The sequence below is a fragment of the Podarcis gaigeae genome (genome assembly GCF_964106915.1).
Source record: "Podarcis gaigeae genome assembly, chromosome: 2".
Lineage (NCBI taxonomy): Eukaryota > Metazoa > Chordata > Lepidosauria > Squamata > Lacertidae > Podarcis > Podarcis gaigeae.
The window spans coordinates 11999091-12017779 of NC_139679.1; the positions used below are offsets into that span (position 1 = coordinate 11999091).

An 18689-nucleotide genomic window follows, 5' to 3' on the forward strand; every position below is an offset into this window, starting at 1 on the left:
TGTTGTCTTTGTCATCAGCAAGAAAAAGAAGAGGGGATTCTACCATAGCTGTCAACCGTCCCTTATTTGGCAGGAAAGTCCCTTATCTCAGCACTGTGTCCCACAGCTGTCCCTTATTGATGATGTCCCTTAAATTTCCCGGGTTTCAAAGGAAGCAGCTCCTCTCCCTCCCTCCCTGCCAGCCAGGGAGGAGGGAGGCTCCAACTGTGTTGCTTGGCTGCATTGCTTACCCAATAAGGAGTCTAAGAAGGACTGGGGGGTGGAGCTTGCATGCCTTGTGCCGATCAAATCGGCCACGTTGCCTGGGGACTCGGCCTTTGCTCAGCGCTTCCCAGCGGAGAGGTGACGGTGGTTTTCCTTGCTGCATCTCCTTTGCCGGGTTGCTGTGCTGTGGGAACCACCGCTTGAAGCTTCGTTTGGCTGCTGGCTGGGCTTTCTGCCTTTGGCTTGGAGGGGCTCAGAAGGTGAACATACCTGTGCTCTGAAAATCCCTTATTTTCGAGGCTGATCCCTTATTTTCGAGGCTGCTGGTCCCTTATTTTCAAATCTGTAAGTTGACAGCTATGGAATCTACTCTCCTGCTGCCTAGACCTTGGGGATGTGCTAGTACAGATATCTGAGGCTGGTTGAAAGGGAAGGGAATGTTCACATCTTACCCGTTGTTCCTGGCAGGAGACAAACGTCTGAAATCCAGGTGCCACCCCAAATCCCAGCTGGTCAATGCAGGGTGGCTCATCCTGGCTGTGGATCTGCACCTTAATCCCAGCTTCAAATGAGGTCTCATCTGCAGAACAGAGATGGAGAGTAGAAAAGGGGGCTCAGGTGATCACAGCAGGGCTCAAGCTCAGAGCCAGAAAGCGAAGGCCCTTCTCCTTACCTTGCATCGATAGGGAGATACATGGGGACCAAAGAGGGAAAATACCCCCCTGTCTGATTCACAGCCCAACCCCTGCATCAATCAATACCAACTACCGTATTTTTCGCTCTATAAGACACAATTTTCCCCCTTCAAAAATTATGGGGAAATTTGTGTGCATCTTATGGAGCGAATGCAGGCTCCTTGGCTTCAGCGATAGCAACGCGAAGCCTCCGAAGCGCAGAGGGAGAGCTTCCTCTGTGCTCCGGAGGCTTGCGGATAGCTGCCTGAAGCCTGGAGAGTGAGAGGGGTCAGTGCACACCGATCCCTCTTGCTCTCCAGGCTTCGCTTCACTGGAGAGGCGCTGCACAGTTTTCCCTCTCTGCACAGCGCCCCTTCAGCGAAGCAGGAGGAGAAATGGAAGTGGCTCCGTTTCTCCTGCTGCTTCGCTGATGGGGCGCTGAGCAGAGAGGGGGAGAATTTTTCCCCCTGTTCTCCCCCTCCTATGGTTCGGTGCGTCCTATGGTCCGGCGTGTCCTTTATAGAGCGAAAAATACGGTACATTTTTAGCTTTATGTTATCGGAGCCAGAATAATCTGGAGACTTAAACCAGAAATCAGTCCTCCCCCCTTCATTTTTTTAAAAAAGCAAGGCTGAGTCCAGGAATGCATAAAGTAATACAGATAAAAGTAAATCTTCCCAGAACATTTCTTAGCTGCACCTAGAACCGACCCATTCATTAGCTAGGGAAAAGGTCTTCCAAGTCAAAGGGAAAGATTCCCAGATAGGGTTGTGTTCGAACACCCTGCTTTATTGAAATCAAGGCCCAGCCAGGGACCTAGAAAGCTCCTCCCTTGGGATCCACAGTGACCTTTGACCTGGGATTCAGGCTTCACTTCCCACCCCGCCTCACCGTAGCCTTGACAACATACCCCCCCTACAAAGAACAATGTGCTATTTGTAGATAAGAGGCATCGCCTTCCCTAGCTATGATCAGCTGGTTGCCATGGTGAGACACATAGGACACAAATGGGGGGGGGGGAGTGACTGAAAGGAAGGGAAGAGAGAAAGTGCGGTGTGGGTTTAAGGAGTCGGCGCAGGTCTAGAAAAGCAACGAAGCAGAGAGAGACCCACTGGGTTGAGGAACGGGGCAAGGAGGCAGAATGTGGAGTGATCAATGGGAAGCTGGAACAAAGGGTGAGGTATTTCTGGGAGGAGGCATCAAGAGGGATGGGGGTGCGGGAGTCAGAGATCTGAGAAGATGAGGCAGCAGCAGAAGAGGAGAAATCGTCATGTGGCACAAAGGAAAATATGGATAAGGGAGGAGTCAATGTAGAGTCAGGGAAGCCAGGAGTAACTCTTACCTGTCTCTCCCCAGACAGGGAGATACTCATCTTGCTGAATGTCCAACATGATCTCCAAGCCGTTCCCTGTTCCTCCCTTATTGGTGATGCGTGGTGGCTTGTCAGGCTGACCTGAGTTGAATGTGTAGCACTTTCCGTAGCGTGTGTACACCTGTGGAGGAGAACGGAAGAACAAAAATTAGACAAGGAGATAGAATATTCCTTTGGAGTCCATGCGTCCCTGCCAGCTCTTGATGGTCAAGAGAAAGCCCGGCGTATCGCTCCATCACGCCCTGCAGGTAGGCATAATAAGCAAGATTCCCAGGATGTCCTTTCAGCACTGGGTTTCAGCACCAGGGACAGCTCCTGGCCGTCTGGAGTTTTGCAGCTTTCCTAATAACAACCCATTCTCAATGACCTTGAAGCCATAGGGATACTGGGCATGTACAAGTGAATTGCCTGGAAGGAATGTGGAATGTACTGGATTTGAGTGGTGGGGCTGCAATGTGTGACAGAAGCAGAACTGGAGCATTGTCATTCTACTGCAATTTCCTTTGCGACTCAGGTTTTGGGTTATGCATTCACCAATGGCCCTGGAGAGAATGAGAACAAAAGGCAACACAGTGAAGTCTAGAGGCAAATATTCATCAGTTGCCCACCCGCCCCAAACCTTGCTGAAGAAGGATAACTTCAGCTATACTAGTATTTAGACTCTACTGGGTAATTAATCATTTGAAGATGCTCAGATAATGGTCCCTGCCAGGCAATTCATGTAACAAATAGGCTGAGAAGTTAGATTTGGCAGCTGGTACCCAAGGAATCCAAGGGACGCGGGTGGCGCTGTGGGTTAAAGCCTCAGCGCCTAGGGCTTGCCGATCGAAAGGTTGGTGGTTCGAATCCCCGCGGCGGGGTGCGCTCCCGTTGCTCGGTCCCAGCGCCTGCCAACCTAGCAGTTTGAAAGCACCCCCAGGTGCAAGTAGATAAATAGGGACCGCTTACTGGCGGGAAGGTAAACGGCGTTCCGTGTGCTGTGCTGGCTCGCCAGATGCAGCTTGTCACGCTGGCCACGTGACCCGGAAGTGTCTCCGGACAGCACTGTCCCCTGGCCTCTTAAGTGAGATGGGCGCACAACCCCAGAGTCTGTCAAGACTGGCCCGTACGGGCAGGGGTACCTTTACCTTTACCTTACCCAAGGAATACTGAAGTGTTTTGTAGATACCAGCTGAGTTAAGTCCATCCCATCCAGCGCTTATGTAATGGATATGTTTAAACTAAAGTCTTAGGTGATAAAAACGGGGCGCAGGCTGGGAACGAGTTCACACAGTGACAGTAAGTGATCACACCAGGGATATACTCATATCACAGCTTCTGGGTTTGTTTTCTTGCCCCAATTCCAGGATCCCTTAAAAGCATGAGGCAGGTTTCTCTCTGTCTTCCAGTGTAGTTTCTGAGCGCCTTGCATGCTCCAGTAGCTGGAATTGCTTTCCGATTAGCGCAATATCAGTAGCTGCATGCTCCTATTCCCCCACGGTGGATGTGTTTGCTCATTTGAAGTCATGTCGCTTTTCATAATGACAGAGCTAACCATTTGCACCTTGCAGAGCCGAGCCTTTATAGCTCATCAAATACTGTGTGGGCCTGGATTATCCCTTCTCCTTGAGCTAATATATGATCCAACATCCTTGTTTTGTCCATTACACCTGAGAAGACACAGAGGTTTTTTCTTCTTGATTTAAGGAGGCTCACAATAAAAGTATTTTGTGAATTCCCCAGTGTACTCTTCTCCCTTCCCACGGTTGATGCTATAGGGTTCCATGTCCTTTCTAGGCTCCATCCTGCCCCTGTCTTTGCTCCATGTTGGGTATATAGCACACAAATCCCGGTGCCTAGCCTTGATTTGAAAATCAATATGAAGCCGAACATAAAGTGGCCGTTGTTTTATACAGTAGGCTCATGTTACAATGAACGCAGTCAATTTTGGGAGACAAAATGCAATTTGAAGGGATGGGGAAGAAAAAGCTTTTTGTAAAACAAAGGACAGAAGCAGCCTTTTCCTTAAGGTTGCATAGATGTTTGAATATGTTGTTGTAGTATAGTTGTTTAGTCATGTCCAACTCTTCGTGACTCCATGGACCAGAGCACGCCAGGCACTCCTGTCTTGAATATATCTGTTCTATTAGTTATATTAAAGAGGAAGTAATATGGGCATTAGTTGTTATCATGCAACAACAGAATTTGGGGTAGATTTTGATTATTTTTTAATTGATTGTATATGCATTCATCATTATGTCTGTCTGAGAAACATTTCTTTAAATTATAAAAGCTGTTCAAGTTACTTTCCTGAGGAATCGATTTGTGCTTTAAACACACTGGGATTCCCCAACAAATATTGGCTTTTACCATTTTGAGTTTTCTTCTATTTTGCTGTGTTTGTTTTTTTTAAAAAAATAAATATTATGATTATTATAACCACTGGCCAAACCACTCTCTGTTCCATTACTAGAAATGTTTGCCTAATCTTGTTGTTTTTTTACCTTGGAAAGTGCCTAATGGATATTGATACCTCTACTCAGTACAGTGGTGTGCTTGGATTTCAGGTATTATAAATAATATTTCATCCCTCTTATGTGCACTGACAGTGACTAGATAGAATTGGAAATTGCCTCTGAGCATTTAATTGCATTACCAATTTTTATACGAGACTGTCTACTGATCCAGTTTACAGGCACAGTCTAAATGCTGTGTCTGATAACTGAAATAAAGATGACTGTGTTCCTCAAATCTGAAATAAAATTCTTTTCCCGTTTAAAAAAAAAAGCAGGGAGGAAAACTTGCTTGCGAGGAGAAGTCATGTCACAACGTTACTTTTAGTAATACAAGGAGGGGAAGTGTGTACTAGCTTCTCTGTATGTGAACTAATGCTTTGTCAAGCATTTAAACCTGGATGCATGCAAGTTCTTTTCAAGTAACTTGTTTTATTTATTGGTTCTATTTGTGGACTAGCCAGTAAACATAAAAGCATTTGCTTTTTCGCAAACGCATAAAGACAGGATGATAAAGCTGTATTGGAGGAAATACGATTTAAAATTATGATTCATGATTCATATGCATCAATAAAGGGAGATTAATTCTATTTCACTAATTGGAAAAATGGTCGGGTAAATGTCTAAACAGGAACTGAACATGCACAGTCAATGGAAATAGGAACGGATGGGAAAGTATTAGAAATTAAGTATTTTACTGTGAGCAGCAAAGAAGGGAGGGAAAAGAAATATCTTGGAAGGGGGATGGAAAGTCAATTTTTAAATTGGTGCTAAATTTGAATTAATTTGTTGTTAATTTGTTTAAAATTTGGAAAACTAATAAAAAATTCATTGGTTAAAAAAAAGTTTGCTTTTATAAAGGTCCGTTCAGAGTTAAACTTATATGAACATTGTGAACTGTATGAAAAATGAAACATCGCAGAACGAAGGCACTGAACTCAAGCAGACTTCTGCATTGACTTTGAATACTTGCATGTGTTACATTGCTAAGTTGTCTGATCTCTTTAAGTCCACTCACATCAGTGGGAGTTCTACCCATGGTGTGAAGTCTTTGTGGCATCTAACCTGCAACCCTGGGGATGTTGGAAGTCAATGAGAGTAAGCCGTTCAAAGGGGTGTTAATCATCTGATGAATTATGAATTTGTGTGCCTGGCTGGTGAATTATTAAAAGTCGTTCAGTCTTCATCAAAGTACTCGGGTCTCATGAGCAAGGATTCAAGTCATTGTTATGAAAAATGAATCCCTGAATTTAGCTCTCGGATATACAGAAAGCTCTATTCGTTCTCATATGCCCATGTAGTTTAAATGATTCAAATCCCTACTTTGCAAAGAAAATGCATGGGAGCAAGGGGCTAGGGCCGGATGATAACTGGTTTTCAACGTCGTGATGTATCTTCAGCTAAACATTGTGATATACCGCTATACAGTCGTACCTCGGCTCCCGAACGCCTTGGGAGTCGAACGTTCCAGCTCCCGAACGACTGAAAACTGGAAGGGAGTGTTCCGGTTTTTGAACGTTCTTTTGGAAGCCGAATGTCCAACAGGGCTTCCGTGGCTTCTGATTGGCTGCAGGAACTTCCTGCGGCCAATCAGAAGCTGCGCTTTGGTTTCTGAACGTTTCAGAAGTCAAATGGACTTCCGGAAGGGATTCCGTTCGACTTCCGAGGTGTGACTGTATCACAATGTCTGAAATAAAGATGGAACTATAGAGAGGCACTGGCTGGCTCCATGGTTTACCATGCACTGTGATTTTTGCTGGTGCCTGCTCTTGCGATTTGCTGCAAGAAACCAGAGAACCATTGGCTGGCTTCATGGTTTCCCCCACATTGTGATTTTTGCATAGCACACAAACACACACATCATGATTCACAATATATTGCCACCACAAAAATAATGAAACTGGTACGGGTTCTACCTGAAACTGATACCCAGCTCTACCTCTCTTTCAAATCAGAACCAGTGAAGGCGGTGAAAGTCCTGTGTGAGTGTCTGGAGGCATTTGGAGGATGGATGGCGGCTAACAGATTGAGATTGAATCCTGACAAGACAGAAGTACTGTTTTTGGGGGACAGGGGCAGGCAGGTGTGGAGGACTCCCTGGTCCTGAATGGGGTAACTGTGCCCCTGAAGGACCAGGTGCGCAGCCTGGGAGTCATTTTGGACTCACAGCTGTCCATGGAGGCACAGGTCAAATCTGTATCCAGGGCAGCTGTTTACCAGCTCCATCTGGTACGTAGGCTGAGACCCTATCTGCCCGGAGATGGTCTCGCCAGAGTGGTGCATTCTCTGGTTATCTCCCGCTTGGACTACTGCAATGCGCTCTACGTGGGGCTACCTTTGAAGGTGACCCGGAAAATACAACTAATCCAGAACGCGGCAGCCAGACTGGTGACTGGGAGTGGCCGCCGAGACCATACAACACCGGTCTTGAAAGACCTACATTGGCTCCCAGTATGTTTCCGAGCACAATTCAAAGTGTTGGTGCTGACCTTTAAAGCCCTAAACGGCCTCGGTCCAGTATATCTGAAGGAGCAACTCCACCCCCATCATTTTACCCGGACACTGAGGTCCAACACCGAGGGCCTTCTGGCAGTTCCCTCACTGCAAGAAGCCAAGTTATAGGGAACCAGGCAGAGGGCCTTCTTGGTAGTGGCGCCCTCCCTGTGGAACACCCTCCCACCAGATGTCAAAGAGAACAACTACCAGACTTTTAGAAGACATCTGAAGGCAGCCCTGTTTACAGTATTTTAATCTTTTTTTGGAAGCCGCCCAGAGTGGCTGGGGAAGCCCAGCCAGATGGGCGGGGTATAAACAAACAAACAAACAAACAAACAAACAAATAAATAAAAATAATTGAACTGGTTTTGGATGCTATATCAATATATCACCCAGACTTAAAAGGGGGCATTATTAGAGTCATGGCATCTATGTCATGAAATACCACCGGAAGGGAAAGAGAAGAGACCCTTCAGTTTTCAAGGATGCTTCCATGGCCATTTGTACATTTGTGCAGCTTCCCTGCCTAGATGCTTCAGGCCTCTTGACTAAAAGGGTGGAAAAGCTGCCCAATTAGTCGAGCATTTCAACAGTCTCAGCTTCCAACATACTTTAAGAACTCTTATCGCTGTGAAGATAGACTTGAAAGCGCGTGGCGATGTCTTGCAAAATCTACAAAGCAGCAAGGCTTTCAGAATGCGTTGGGAGGGGCAAATAAATTCTGGTACCGGGAGAAAGATGCACAGGATGGGCTTTTGGATTTACTCAAATTCAAATTTATTAATAAGAGAAAAAAGTGCAGGGTGTAGCCAATAATATATTCAAACTTAACAGTGCAGTCCCGAGCATGTCAATAAATTAAGCCGCAGATAATCTGAAAGCTGGGACGCAGGTGGCGCTGTGGGTTAAAGCCTCAGCGCCTAGGACTTGCCGATCGAAAGGTCGGCGGTTCGAATCCCTGCGGCGGGGTGCGCTCCCGCTGCTCGGTCCCAGCGCCTGCCAACCTAGCAGTTCGAAAGCACCCCCGGGTGCAAGTAGATAAATAGGGACCGCATACCAGCGGGAAGGTAAACGGCGTTTCCGTGTGCGGCTCTGGCTCGCCAGAGCAGCGATGTCACGCTGGCCACGTGACCCGGAAGTGTCTCCGGACAGCGCTGGCCCCTGGCCTCTTAAGTGAGATGGGCGCACAACCCCAGAGTCTGTCAAGACTGGCCCGTACGGGCAGGGGTACCTTTACCTTTACCTTTAATCTGAAAGCTGCAATCACTGAACTCAGTGAGACGTACTTCTATTGGAACTTCCTTGGGGTTGAGTTGTTGCAGTGCAACGCAGTGCACAAAGTATATGTCCAAGTCATGACGTTCAGGACTGCTGCCTAAGTTGCAAAGAGAATGCAGTTCATTTCAAGAGGGAGTTGGGCATGTTTTGCCTGAAGGAAAATTGTGTGTTGGGGGGTAAATACAATCAATATATAAACAAGGATCTTGCAGAAGTAGGAGTTAGAAGCTTCTATTTATTTACGGAGCCAGGGTCTCTATTTAATGCAAGGGAAGGGTCTGAAATAATACACTTCCCAACCATTCCTGCACAGCCCAGAAAGAATGGGATGGCAGCATAGATGCCAACGCTCTGGTGCCCTAGGTGCCCAAGAACCCAAAAAATCCCCCAAGAAGGGGCTGGGCACCCACAAATTTTGGTGCCAGGGCCATGCAGGCTGCATGGCACCCAGAGCCCTGGGTACCCAAGCTGGGACTCCTGGATTGCAGACATCTGAAGGTACTTCTCTAGCGGGCACTGAAATGGTCTCCAGGAGATACTGGCAAACCTAGAATCAGAATCAGACTAATGATGCTGGATGGCTCAGTTGGTTAGAGTGCAGTGCTGATAATGCTAGGGTTGCAGGTTCGATCCCTGAAAGGGACAAGTGCATATTCCTGCACTGCAGGTTGTAGGGTCACATGATCCTCAGGATCCCTTCCAACTCTATGATTCTTTGCCCCCCAGCCCTGCAGCATTCTGGATACACACATACACATGCCAGGGTCAGCACAGGAGGAAAAAAATGTGTCGGACACACACACACACATAAACAAGCTTCACAAAGTTCAAATCATGCAGTGACTCTTAACCCAGTGGCGAAGGAAGGTGGGTGAGGTGGATGCGGTCCACCCCAGGTGCCATCCCTGGGGGGGGGGGGAATGACATTGCCGTGCCTTCCCTGGGCTGCCACTCGCTGCTCACTGTACACCCCCCCCGTGAGCTGCCACTCACCTTGTCCGCCACCCTCCGTGGGACACCGCTCATCACACACAGCACCCCCAGGCCATCCCTGAAAGGGGGTGTGACATTGCTGTGCCCCCCCGGGCCGCTGCTCACGGCACCCCCATGGGTGCCGCTCACTGTGCACGGCACCCTCTGTGGGATTCCGCTCATGGCACACCCCATGGGACACTGCTTGTCGCACATGGCACCCCCGGGCCATCCCTGATGGGGGGGTGACATTGCCATGCTGCCCCCCTGGGCCAGCTCTCACCATGCACAGCACCCCCCGGCCGCTGCTCACCGTGCACGGCACCCTGGGGGGCCACTTGCCCTGCCCCCCGGGTGCACCCCACCCTGGGGACCAGAGCACCTAGCTCTGCCTCTGCCTTAACCATCAGGGATGGGAATTGGGGTTCCTGCCATCTGTTACTGCGAACAAGCCCACCTCGTGGTTGGAAACAGAAGTATGTTAGCAGATCACGAAGAGGCTTAAAGATCTTCCCACACAAGTACCAGAAACAGCTCTGTGGGAGAGAGGCAGCCTGCCTCCAAGTTACTGGTGAACGTGTCGTGCCTCTTGCAGGTCACAGCTAAACGGGAGTGAACAAAAAGCTCCCACGGCAAGATGTGCAGCCAGATTACATTCATGTTCATTCATAACAAGGTCACACTGAGTGAACTGGGGTGTGCTGCCAAGGAAGCGAGTGTAAAAGACAGAAGCCTGGGGCAGATTCCAGGTTTGCTTTTTATTAGAGAGCATGGCGCTTTGTTCCATGCAGAAGGGATTTGAGAAGAGAAAGGGGGTGGCTAAAACAGTACGGTATCTTTAGACCATCGTTCGGAGCGAAAATAAATACACTCATACATTTATTTTTAAAACTCAAACAATGCAAACACTCAGATGAACAATCTATGATGAGTCATGATTGCAAATACACTCATAGACCAGCAAATCATACAGGGGAGGGTGGAATGGGACCATGTCACACAGATTCCCTTTGGTGGAAATTCCACATCTCTCCTCTTGTTTCATGGCTTCCATCTACCACAAGATTCAGGCCTAGTTTAGACATACTGCTAAACCACAGTTTCCTGTTTTAGGAACGAGCTGAGGCAAGCCTCTGACATGCACTCCTTCTCTTTTCTCCTCCTTTGCATACGCAAGAAGAAGGCTGAAATATTCTGCTTTCACTTTAGAAATAATCACGGTTCCCTGTGTCATGTGAATTGTGGTAAGCAAGGATCCAATTAGCCAGATGTCCTGACTTGTTGGCTAGCCTGGTCGCAGCAAGCCATGGTTCCCTGTATTCTAAAATCACAGGGAACCGTTGTTAGTCTTAAAGTTGGTTAGTTAGTTCTAAAGTTTAGAATCCTGTAGGGAAGAAGACACTGGCAAAGCAGACACCAGCCAAGAGCAGGATTTAACCCTCTGCTAATCCGCTGCGGAGCAGGGAGTTCTTTCCTACTGGGTGCGGCTTTGCTTTGGGTACATTTCCTGTGGGGAAACATACTGCAGAAACAGACTCCCTCCCCACCCAAGGGTCAACTTTGACAGGTGGGCAGGAACACCCTGTTGGGATGCATCTGGGGAAATGGGGGCATTTGACAGGCCACCGGCCAGCAGCCAGGCGATCTCCAGTTCTTGGAACAGCATCAAACAGTGACACAAGCCTTAGATACCTTTAAAGACTTGGCACACTCTAGTCAGCAGAGTGAATAACTTCTCACAACGGAAGTGGCAGACAGAGACATGTGTAAACATTATTTACAGGCATAGTTCAGGAACAAATGAAAAAACATGTCTGCTTCCCTTCTTGTCCAAGCACACAGCAAGATGGCAAAAGCAATATACAAACGGAAGTTCCCAGCAGACTTGTGCTGGAAGTAAACAAGCACGTGACACACAACAGTCATGCCTGTTCCTGTTAAGGTGGAACGGAACTATATCCTAACACGCCCACCTATCATTCACTTGGCACAATCAGGCGGGGGATTATGAAGAAGAAGCACATGGGTGGGAAGAGGATTATGAGAGGCCAAAGCTCACATAGGTTAGCTTCTGCAATGTGAAACCATGATTTAACATTACATCTGCAGCAGACCTCAAGAGTCAGGCCCCCCGCCACACTTGCCAGTGCCAATCTCTAAATCTCCTCGATGAAGGCCATGAAACGTTCTGTGCTGAAACCCTGGACAGCAAGGCAGAACTAGTTCAGCCGTTCTTAACATGGGTATTAAACTGGACCTATCGATGGGACGCTGTTGATTTTCAAATCGTTTTAGATTTGCCTGGTGCCCCTTAAGGGAGTGACCCACATTCCTAAATTGTCCAAGAACATTATAAAGGGTGCCTCTTGTTTCAGAACACCCTTGGCCCCTTAACAGCAGAACAGATGCCAGGGACACTGAGAACTCTTATTTCTGAATTCTGGCTGAGCAGCCACACTTTAACAACTCCTTGTTTTCAGTACCCGCAGGCTGCAACCTGCAACTCATCATTTAAGGTCTGTGGGTGTAGCATTTCTGATAGTCCTCTATCAACACACTTGCTACAATACTAATCTTCCAACTATTCATCATATCATCCCATACTTAGTGGTGGCAGGTTGTAATCCAGAAATTCTTCTTGTGCCTTGAAATCTGCCTGAATTAGAAAATGCAGCTTCTGACACCTGCCCCTTTCCTTTCCGTCCATCTCCTCCCCTGTAGTGAGCAGGATCCGCACTCTAGGTATGCAGCTCACCTGGCAGGTGTGAGGGAAAGGTAGGGTTGGGAGATGTGAAATATATCCTCCTGTTCTAACCACAAAGGCCCACTGAGCCCCCACTTCTGGTTGCATGCTATTAACATTCAAAAGAGCCAGAAACTTGCTGAAATTCCCAAAACAGTAAATGGTGCACCACACATTGCCAAGTTATATGTTTGCAGACCATGTACAGGCACAGTACTGTCTTAACTTATTGTTACACACACACACACACACACACACACACACAAAACGTTAGCATGAAAAGACTGCCACAGCTCTGCAAAGAAGCAAACCTTTTATTCCTCACCAATTCCTAATGCATTTGGCACCGACCTTTCATTCCGGGCTGCCAAGGAGATACCCATAGCTTCTGGGGACATGGCAAAATTTGAAGGCCCTTTACCATGTTGAAACAGCCGTTCTGCAATTGCGCGGTACACAACGCATCTCTAAGGCCCATCCCACCTATAACACTCTGCCCTTCCTCACCCCCTGCTCCAGTGGGGCAGCTGGCCTCCCCAAGACCCCCCTTCCCCGGCCCTGACTCACAGTTGTGAAGTTGTGGGGGCCGCAGCGCTCACCCTGGAAGCGGCAGGAGAGGAGCATCTCCTCCAGCTGGTGGCCCAGCCTGTCGAGCAAGCGCCGCGTGGACTGCTCCTGCGGCGGCAAAGGCGGCAGGTAGTGGGAGAAGTTGAGCAGGCTCCCCAGCCAGAGCCACCGGGGGTCCCGCATCACGGCCCCCACGGCCGGCACGGGCTGCAGGTCCTTGTTGAGGAGCCCCAGCCAGTAGCCGCTCAGGTGGAGGTCTGCCCGGCTCATGCGGCGCAGGAGGAGCAAGTTGTTGTTGCAGAGAGTCACAGCCGGAAAGGTGAGCTGGCGGGCGTAGAGGAGGTGGACCTTGGTGTGGACAGGCCAAGAGAGCAGGTAGCGGATGCGGTTGGAGGACCAGGTGGCCAGCAAGGCCACAGAGCCCAGGAACGCCAGGAGCCAGAAGGCACGCCGAGGGCACGATCGGTGTCCCGAGAGGGCATGGCGGAGCCCGTGGAACTTGGTTTGCTCCAGGAGATAGAAGAGAGGCGGGTGGGTGGCACAACCAGACCAGCTGCCTTCCATGTCGCCAAGAAGAGGGTTGAAGAGGAGCTCCCTCGAGCTTGTCTCCCGTCCGCACTCCTCGCCACATCACCTCATCTCCCTGCTTCTTCCCTAATGATCTCTCGCTCAACTTCGACTGTCAGAGGGAGGCCAAGCTGGGAGATGTGGAGCGCGTCTGCCTGCAGCTTCCTTGGGCAGGAGCAGCTCGCAGCATCTACGGCTTCCAAAAGAGGCGGCTGTGCCTAGGGGGGAGCTTTTGGCTCAGGCATCGGAAGAGCCACCTGGAGCATGCCAGAGGCAGGGAGAGAGCGGCAAGGAGGGGAGATCCAGGGAGATGCAATAGCAAAGGGGAGAGAGAGAGAGAGAGAGAGAGAGAGAGAGAGAGAGAGAGACAAGAGAGAGAGGCGGGAGCTTGGGATGGGAAGTGTTGACAAGGAGGGAAAAGACACAGATATTAGGGTGCTGGAGGAGGGAACAATGCAGAGGGAGAGAGAGGCAGAGAGAGACGGAGACAGACACAGAGAGAGCATGTATGTGGTTTGGGAGGAAATGGCGCCTGAGAGTCAGCAAGATAAGTCCAAGTGCAGCCCTGCCCCTCTGCCGTCAGCTCAATTGACTGAAGAGCTTCTTCTCAGCTAGCAACAAATGCCCTTAAACTCTTTGGCTGCAGCTGTCTGCAGCAACCACCTCCCCACCCCTATGACAACATCCACTCATGGCCCCCCTCTCGATAGCATGCCATGCGCTGGTCAGTCTCTACAACTACTGCACTGGCTCCCCCCCCCTCTATGTGCACCCACAAGCTGGGGCAGGAACAGTGCAGCAGGTGCAGCCTGGAAGGTGAGCTCCCTTGTATTTGTGGCAGGGATCCCAGATATTGACAGGAGTGCTATTTACACATAGTTACATGATGGGGGGGGGTGGCGCTGTGGGTTAAACCACAGAGCCTAGGGCTTGCCGATCAGAAGGTCGGCGGATCAAATCCCCGCGACGGGGTGAGCTCCTGTTGCTCGGTCCCTGCTCCTGCCAACCTAGCAGTTCGAAAGCACCTCAGAGTGCAAGTAGATAAATAGGTACCGCTCCGGCGGGAAGGTAAACGGCGGTTTCCATGCACTGGTTTGGTTTGCCAGAAGCGACTTAGTCATGCTGGCTACATGACCCAGAAGCTGTACGCCGGTAAATCGAGATGAGTGCCGCAACCCCAGAGTCGTCCGCGACTGGACCTAACGGTCAGGGGTCCCTTACATGATCAGGGAGTATCAAGAGGATCATACACTTAATTTAGACGACGCAGGGTTTGTTTTCTATTCACTGCAACCGGAAATCAAGGGCCTCAGAAAGGCAGTCTGCTGGCACAATCCTGTGCATGTTTATCTACCAGTTGAGGACAACTCTTTTGGAGCTCTTCACAATCTCTTCTTGTTTCAACAGCACTGAACCATCAACCCTCTCGACCACCTCGATGCTCACCCCTGAGTCAAGATCATTTATGAACAAGTTAAAATGCACAGGTCCTAATAGCGATCCTTGTGGGACTCTAGGCCCCTCCATTGGGAGAACTGTCCAATTATCCCTACTTCCTGCGACTTAACCAATCCACAAGAGGACCTCTCTTCTGATTCCATGACTGCTAAGCTTAATCAGGAGTCTTTGGCGTGGTGCATTGTCAACAGGCTTTTGATAGTCCAAGTACACTTTATCAACCAGATCATCTGTATTAATATGATTGTTGTCACTCTCAAAGAACTCTGGTAGATTATTGTGACAGCGCTGACCCGCCTTGGTCACAATGTGGTGGAAAAGTGGGATACAAATCATATATATATGATTTTATTAGAGTTTATAAAGAGGAACATGAAGCTTAATCTTGTCCAAACTAAAACATTAACCTAAGATAAAAACATAGAGAGAAGGGGGGGGGGAGAGAGAGAAAGATTGAGAAAAAGAAATAGAAAAGGGATTAAAAGAGAGAGAAAGAAAAATAAAGTTCAGAAACTAAAGAACTTCCGATTCTTTGTCTGTCTACAATATTCACTCCATCCACTTAAATACAACACTCAACAACGCCACTTTCTATAAACAAAGATTGTCTTCAATCCTCAAATTCAAATGTCACTATTTCTTTTTCATGGAAAGAGTCCAGGAGAGTTTTCCAGTCTTTAGTAAATGTCAACAAGGACTTTTCTCTTATTAAGCAGGTCAATCTCGCCATCTCAGCTAAGTGCGTTAATTTCAACAACCCTTCTGAAAGGTGGGCTACAAATCTAACAAACACTTAAGGTTGCTCCTTGCTTTGAGGACATTTTCCTTCTCCTGGGTGTTGACGGTGTCCCATAAGGCACTGCTGTCCAGCCGGGACTTAACTTTTCCTTCTTCAACAAAAAGCATAGTGCTCCTTTCCTTAGTAGTGCTAGCTTTTTGCAGGGTGATGATGCCACCTAGTGACTAGTGAATGTATATGTACAGTAGTTTATGCCACCAAAGAATAAGTGGAGTCATCTTCCCACATACAAAAGGGATGGAGTGGGCAATATCTAGGGATCTGGGGAGGTTAGGAATGGGGAAGGTGGGCATGGGGAAGTCTTCATTTTTCCCCCTTAGAAAGACCAAGGGTTCTTGTAGAACCAAATACTGACCCAGGAAGGAGAACCAACAATGGAAACCTGAGCTGGTGTAAGTTAAATGTCAAAAGTGAAATTTGAAAATGTCCAGAAAGTCCTATTCCTGTTGTGAAATTTTGCCAAAGATTCAGTTGGTGCAAGAATTTAATTTCCGTTGTAGACAACAAAGTCGAGAGTCTATTGGGGTGGGGTATGAATTGCAATCTTCTTTTTTACAAATTGTGTATTTATACATTTCAAATTTATACATTTCACTGATTTTACAATCCATTTAACATTTCAAAACTTGACTTCCACCCCTCTCTTTCTGTGATTCCTTAAATTTCTTTTTTAACATCTTCTGCATATCCAAATTCATTTAACTTGCTCTTTTAATTATCTACTGTAAATATATAGTCTTATAAAACTGCAGGTTATTACAATAATCCTGCTAATGTTTTTATCTGTTTACAATTTATCTGTAAATATCCAATAAACCATTTCTATTCTTTTAGAAAAATTCTGTTATCTTGATTTCTTATTCTTTTGGTAAGTTTCGCCATTTCTGCATATTCCATAAGTTTTTGTATCCGTTCTTCCTTTACTGGGACTTCTGCTTCTTCCCATTTTGGGGCAAGGTTATGAATTGCAATCTGCCCTTTACCAAGTAAGACAAGAGCCCTGTTGGAACAGCCAAAAGACCTGCCTAGTCCAGCACCCTGAGAACCACAGTGGCCAACCAGTGAGCTCTAGGAAACCAACAAGTGAGACTTGAGGACAGCAGCCCTCTGCAACTTTTGCTCCTCAGCAACGGGCATTTGGTGATGTACCACCTCTGAACCTGGAGAGCTCATACAGATTGGGGAACCTGTGCCGCTCCTGCTCTGGTTGAAGTCTAACTCCCATCAGACCAGCATGGCCAATGTTCAAAGATGGCGCAAGTATTTTTCTTCTTCATTTTATTATTATTATTATTAATTGAACTATTTATTAATTGAAATCCATGGATATCAAACACTATCTTAAATACACGTACAAGGAAAAGGTAATAATTATCATCATCATCATCATCATCATCATAGAAGACATCTGAAGGCAGCCCTGCTTAGGGAAGCTTTTAATGTTTGATGCATTACTGTATTTTAATATTTTGTTGGAAGCTGCCCAGAGTGGCTGGGGAAGCCCAGCCTGACGGGCGGGGTATAAATAAATAAATAAATAAATAAAAAGAACCTTAAATAATTATAATGTTAAATATTGATTTAAACTTGTAGTTATATGGACTCTTTTCTTGTACTTTCTAACTAAACAAAAATAAACTAAAGTAGAATAAACTAAACTAAACTATGTCAAAAGAGGCTTCCCGACATTTCCCCGATGTACTTTACATTTACAACATTGAATATACTTATACTTAATACCTAACTCTTAATATATTTTCTAATACTTTCTTATAACATATTGTACCGTTTTTCCTTCTTTATTAATGTCTGATTTACATAAGGGCCATTCAAACGCTGCCATAGATGTTATGTCGTTATTATATTTTTGTAGGTATTTCTCGAACATATCCCATTTTTGAGTGAATGATTGTTTTGCATTTCCCCTTAATCTATTTGTCAATTGAGCCATTTCTGCATAGTCTAGTAACTTATTCTGCCATTCCCTTACTGTTGGTACTTCCCCCCCTTTCCAATTTGATGCAATTAATAACCGGGAAGCAGCTGTCGCATATACAAAGATTTCTATTTTTTGGAATATCACTGCCAAGAATTCCAAGCAGAAATGCTTCTGGCTTCTTTGAGAATGGTAATTTAAAGATCTTTTTCATCTCATCATAAATGAGGTTCCAGAACTCGTTAATTTTTCGGCATGTCCACCACATATGGTACATATCTCCTTTTGTTTCTCCACACCGCCAACATTTGTCTGAAATATTTTTATACATCTTGGAGAGTTTTGATGGTGTGAGGTACCATCTAAACTGCATTTTCACCATGTTTTCTTTGATGGTGTAACATGCTGTAAAGTTTATGTTAGCTTTCCAAAGAGTTTCCCATTCACTCATCATGATGGAGTGTCTGATGTCTTGAAGATGGCGCAAGTTGTAGTCCAGAAAAATCTAGAGGACCATAGCTCGTCCCCCCCCCCATTCCTAATTACAGGCATTGTGGCTAACAGCCATTGATAGACGTATTTTCCAGGAACACATTTAACCCTTTCAAAGGCATCTAAGCTGGTGTTCATCATCAGGGCCAGCCCTATCATTAGGCAGAGTGAGGTGATCACCTCGGGTGATAAATGCTGGGTTGGGCAGGGCACCGGGGGCTTCTCCTCAGCTGTTTTCCCTGAGTCCCCACTTGCCCACTGTGGCAGAGTTGAAGTGGCCTACATTGAAGCAGAGGAACCAGAGACCAAATTGCAAACATGTGCTGGATTATGGAGAAAGCTAGAGAGTTCCAGAAAAACATCTACTTCTGCTTCATTGACTATGCAAAAGCCTTTGACTGTGTTGACCAAAGCAAACTGTGGCAAGTTCTTAAAGAAATGGGAGTGCCTGATCACCTCATCTGTCTCCTAAGAAATCTCTATGTGGGACAAGAAAGTGAGGAGGAATTAAAGAACCTTTTAGTGAGGGTGAAAGAGGAGAGCGCAAAATATGGTCTGAAGCTCAACATCAAAAAAACGAAGATCATGGCCACTGGGCCCATCACCTCCTGGCAAATAGAAGGGGGAGAAATGGAGGCA

At 47.1% G+C, this 18689-nt stretch overlaps 1 protein-coding gene across 4 annotated transcripts in view; it reads right to left on the bottom strand.

Annotated features, from left to right (window-relative positions):
* The window catches only part of ASIC1 (acid sensing ion channel subunit 1), a 211106-nt gene that overhangs the window by 17464 nt on the left and 174953 nt on the right, over positions 1-18689 (bottom strand). For 3 of the 4 annotated variants that reach the window (XM_083728908.1, XM_083728906.1, XM_083728907.1), the window contains 2 exons: positions 2221-2371; positions 657-784 (listed from right to left, as the gene is read on the bottom strand). In XM_083728908.1, the coding sequence (XP_083585034.1) occupies positions 657-784; positions 2221-2371 (279 nt within the window). Of the gene's footprint in view, positions 1-656; positions 785-2220; positions 2372-12798; positions 13997-18689 lie in introns of those variants that run through there. The other variant, XM_083728905.1, reaches the window with a different exon arrangement.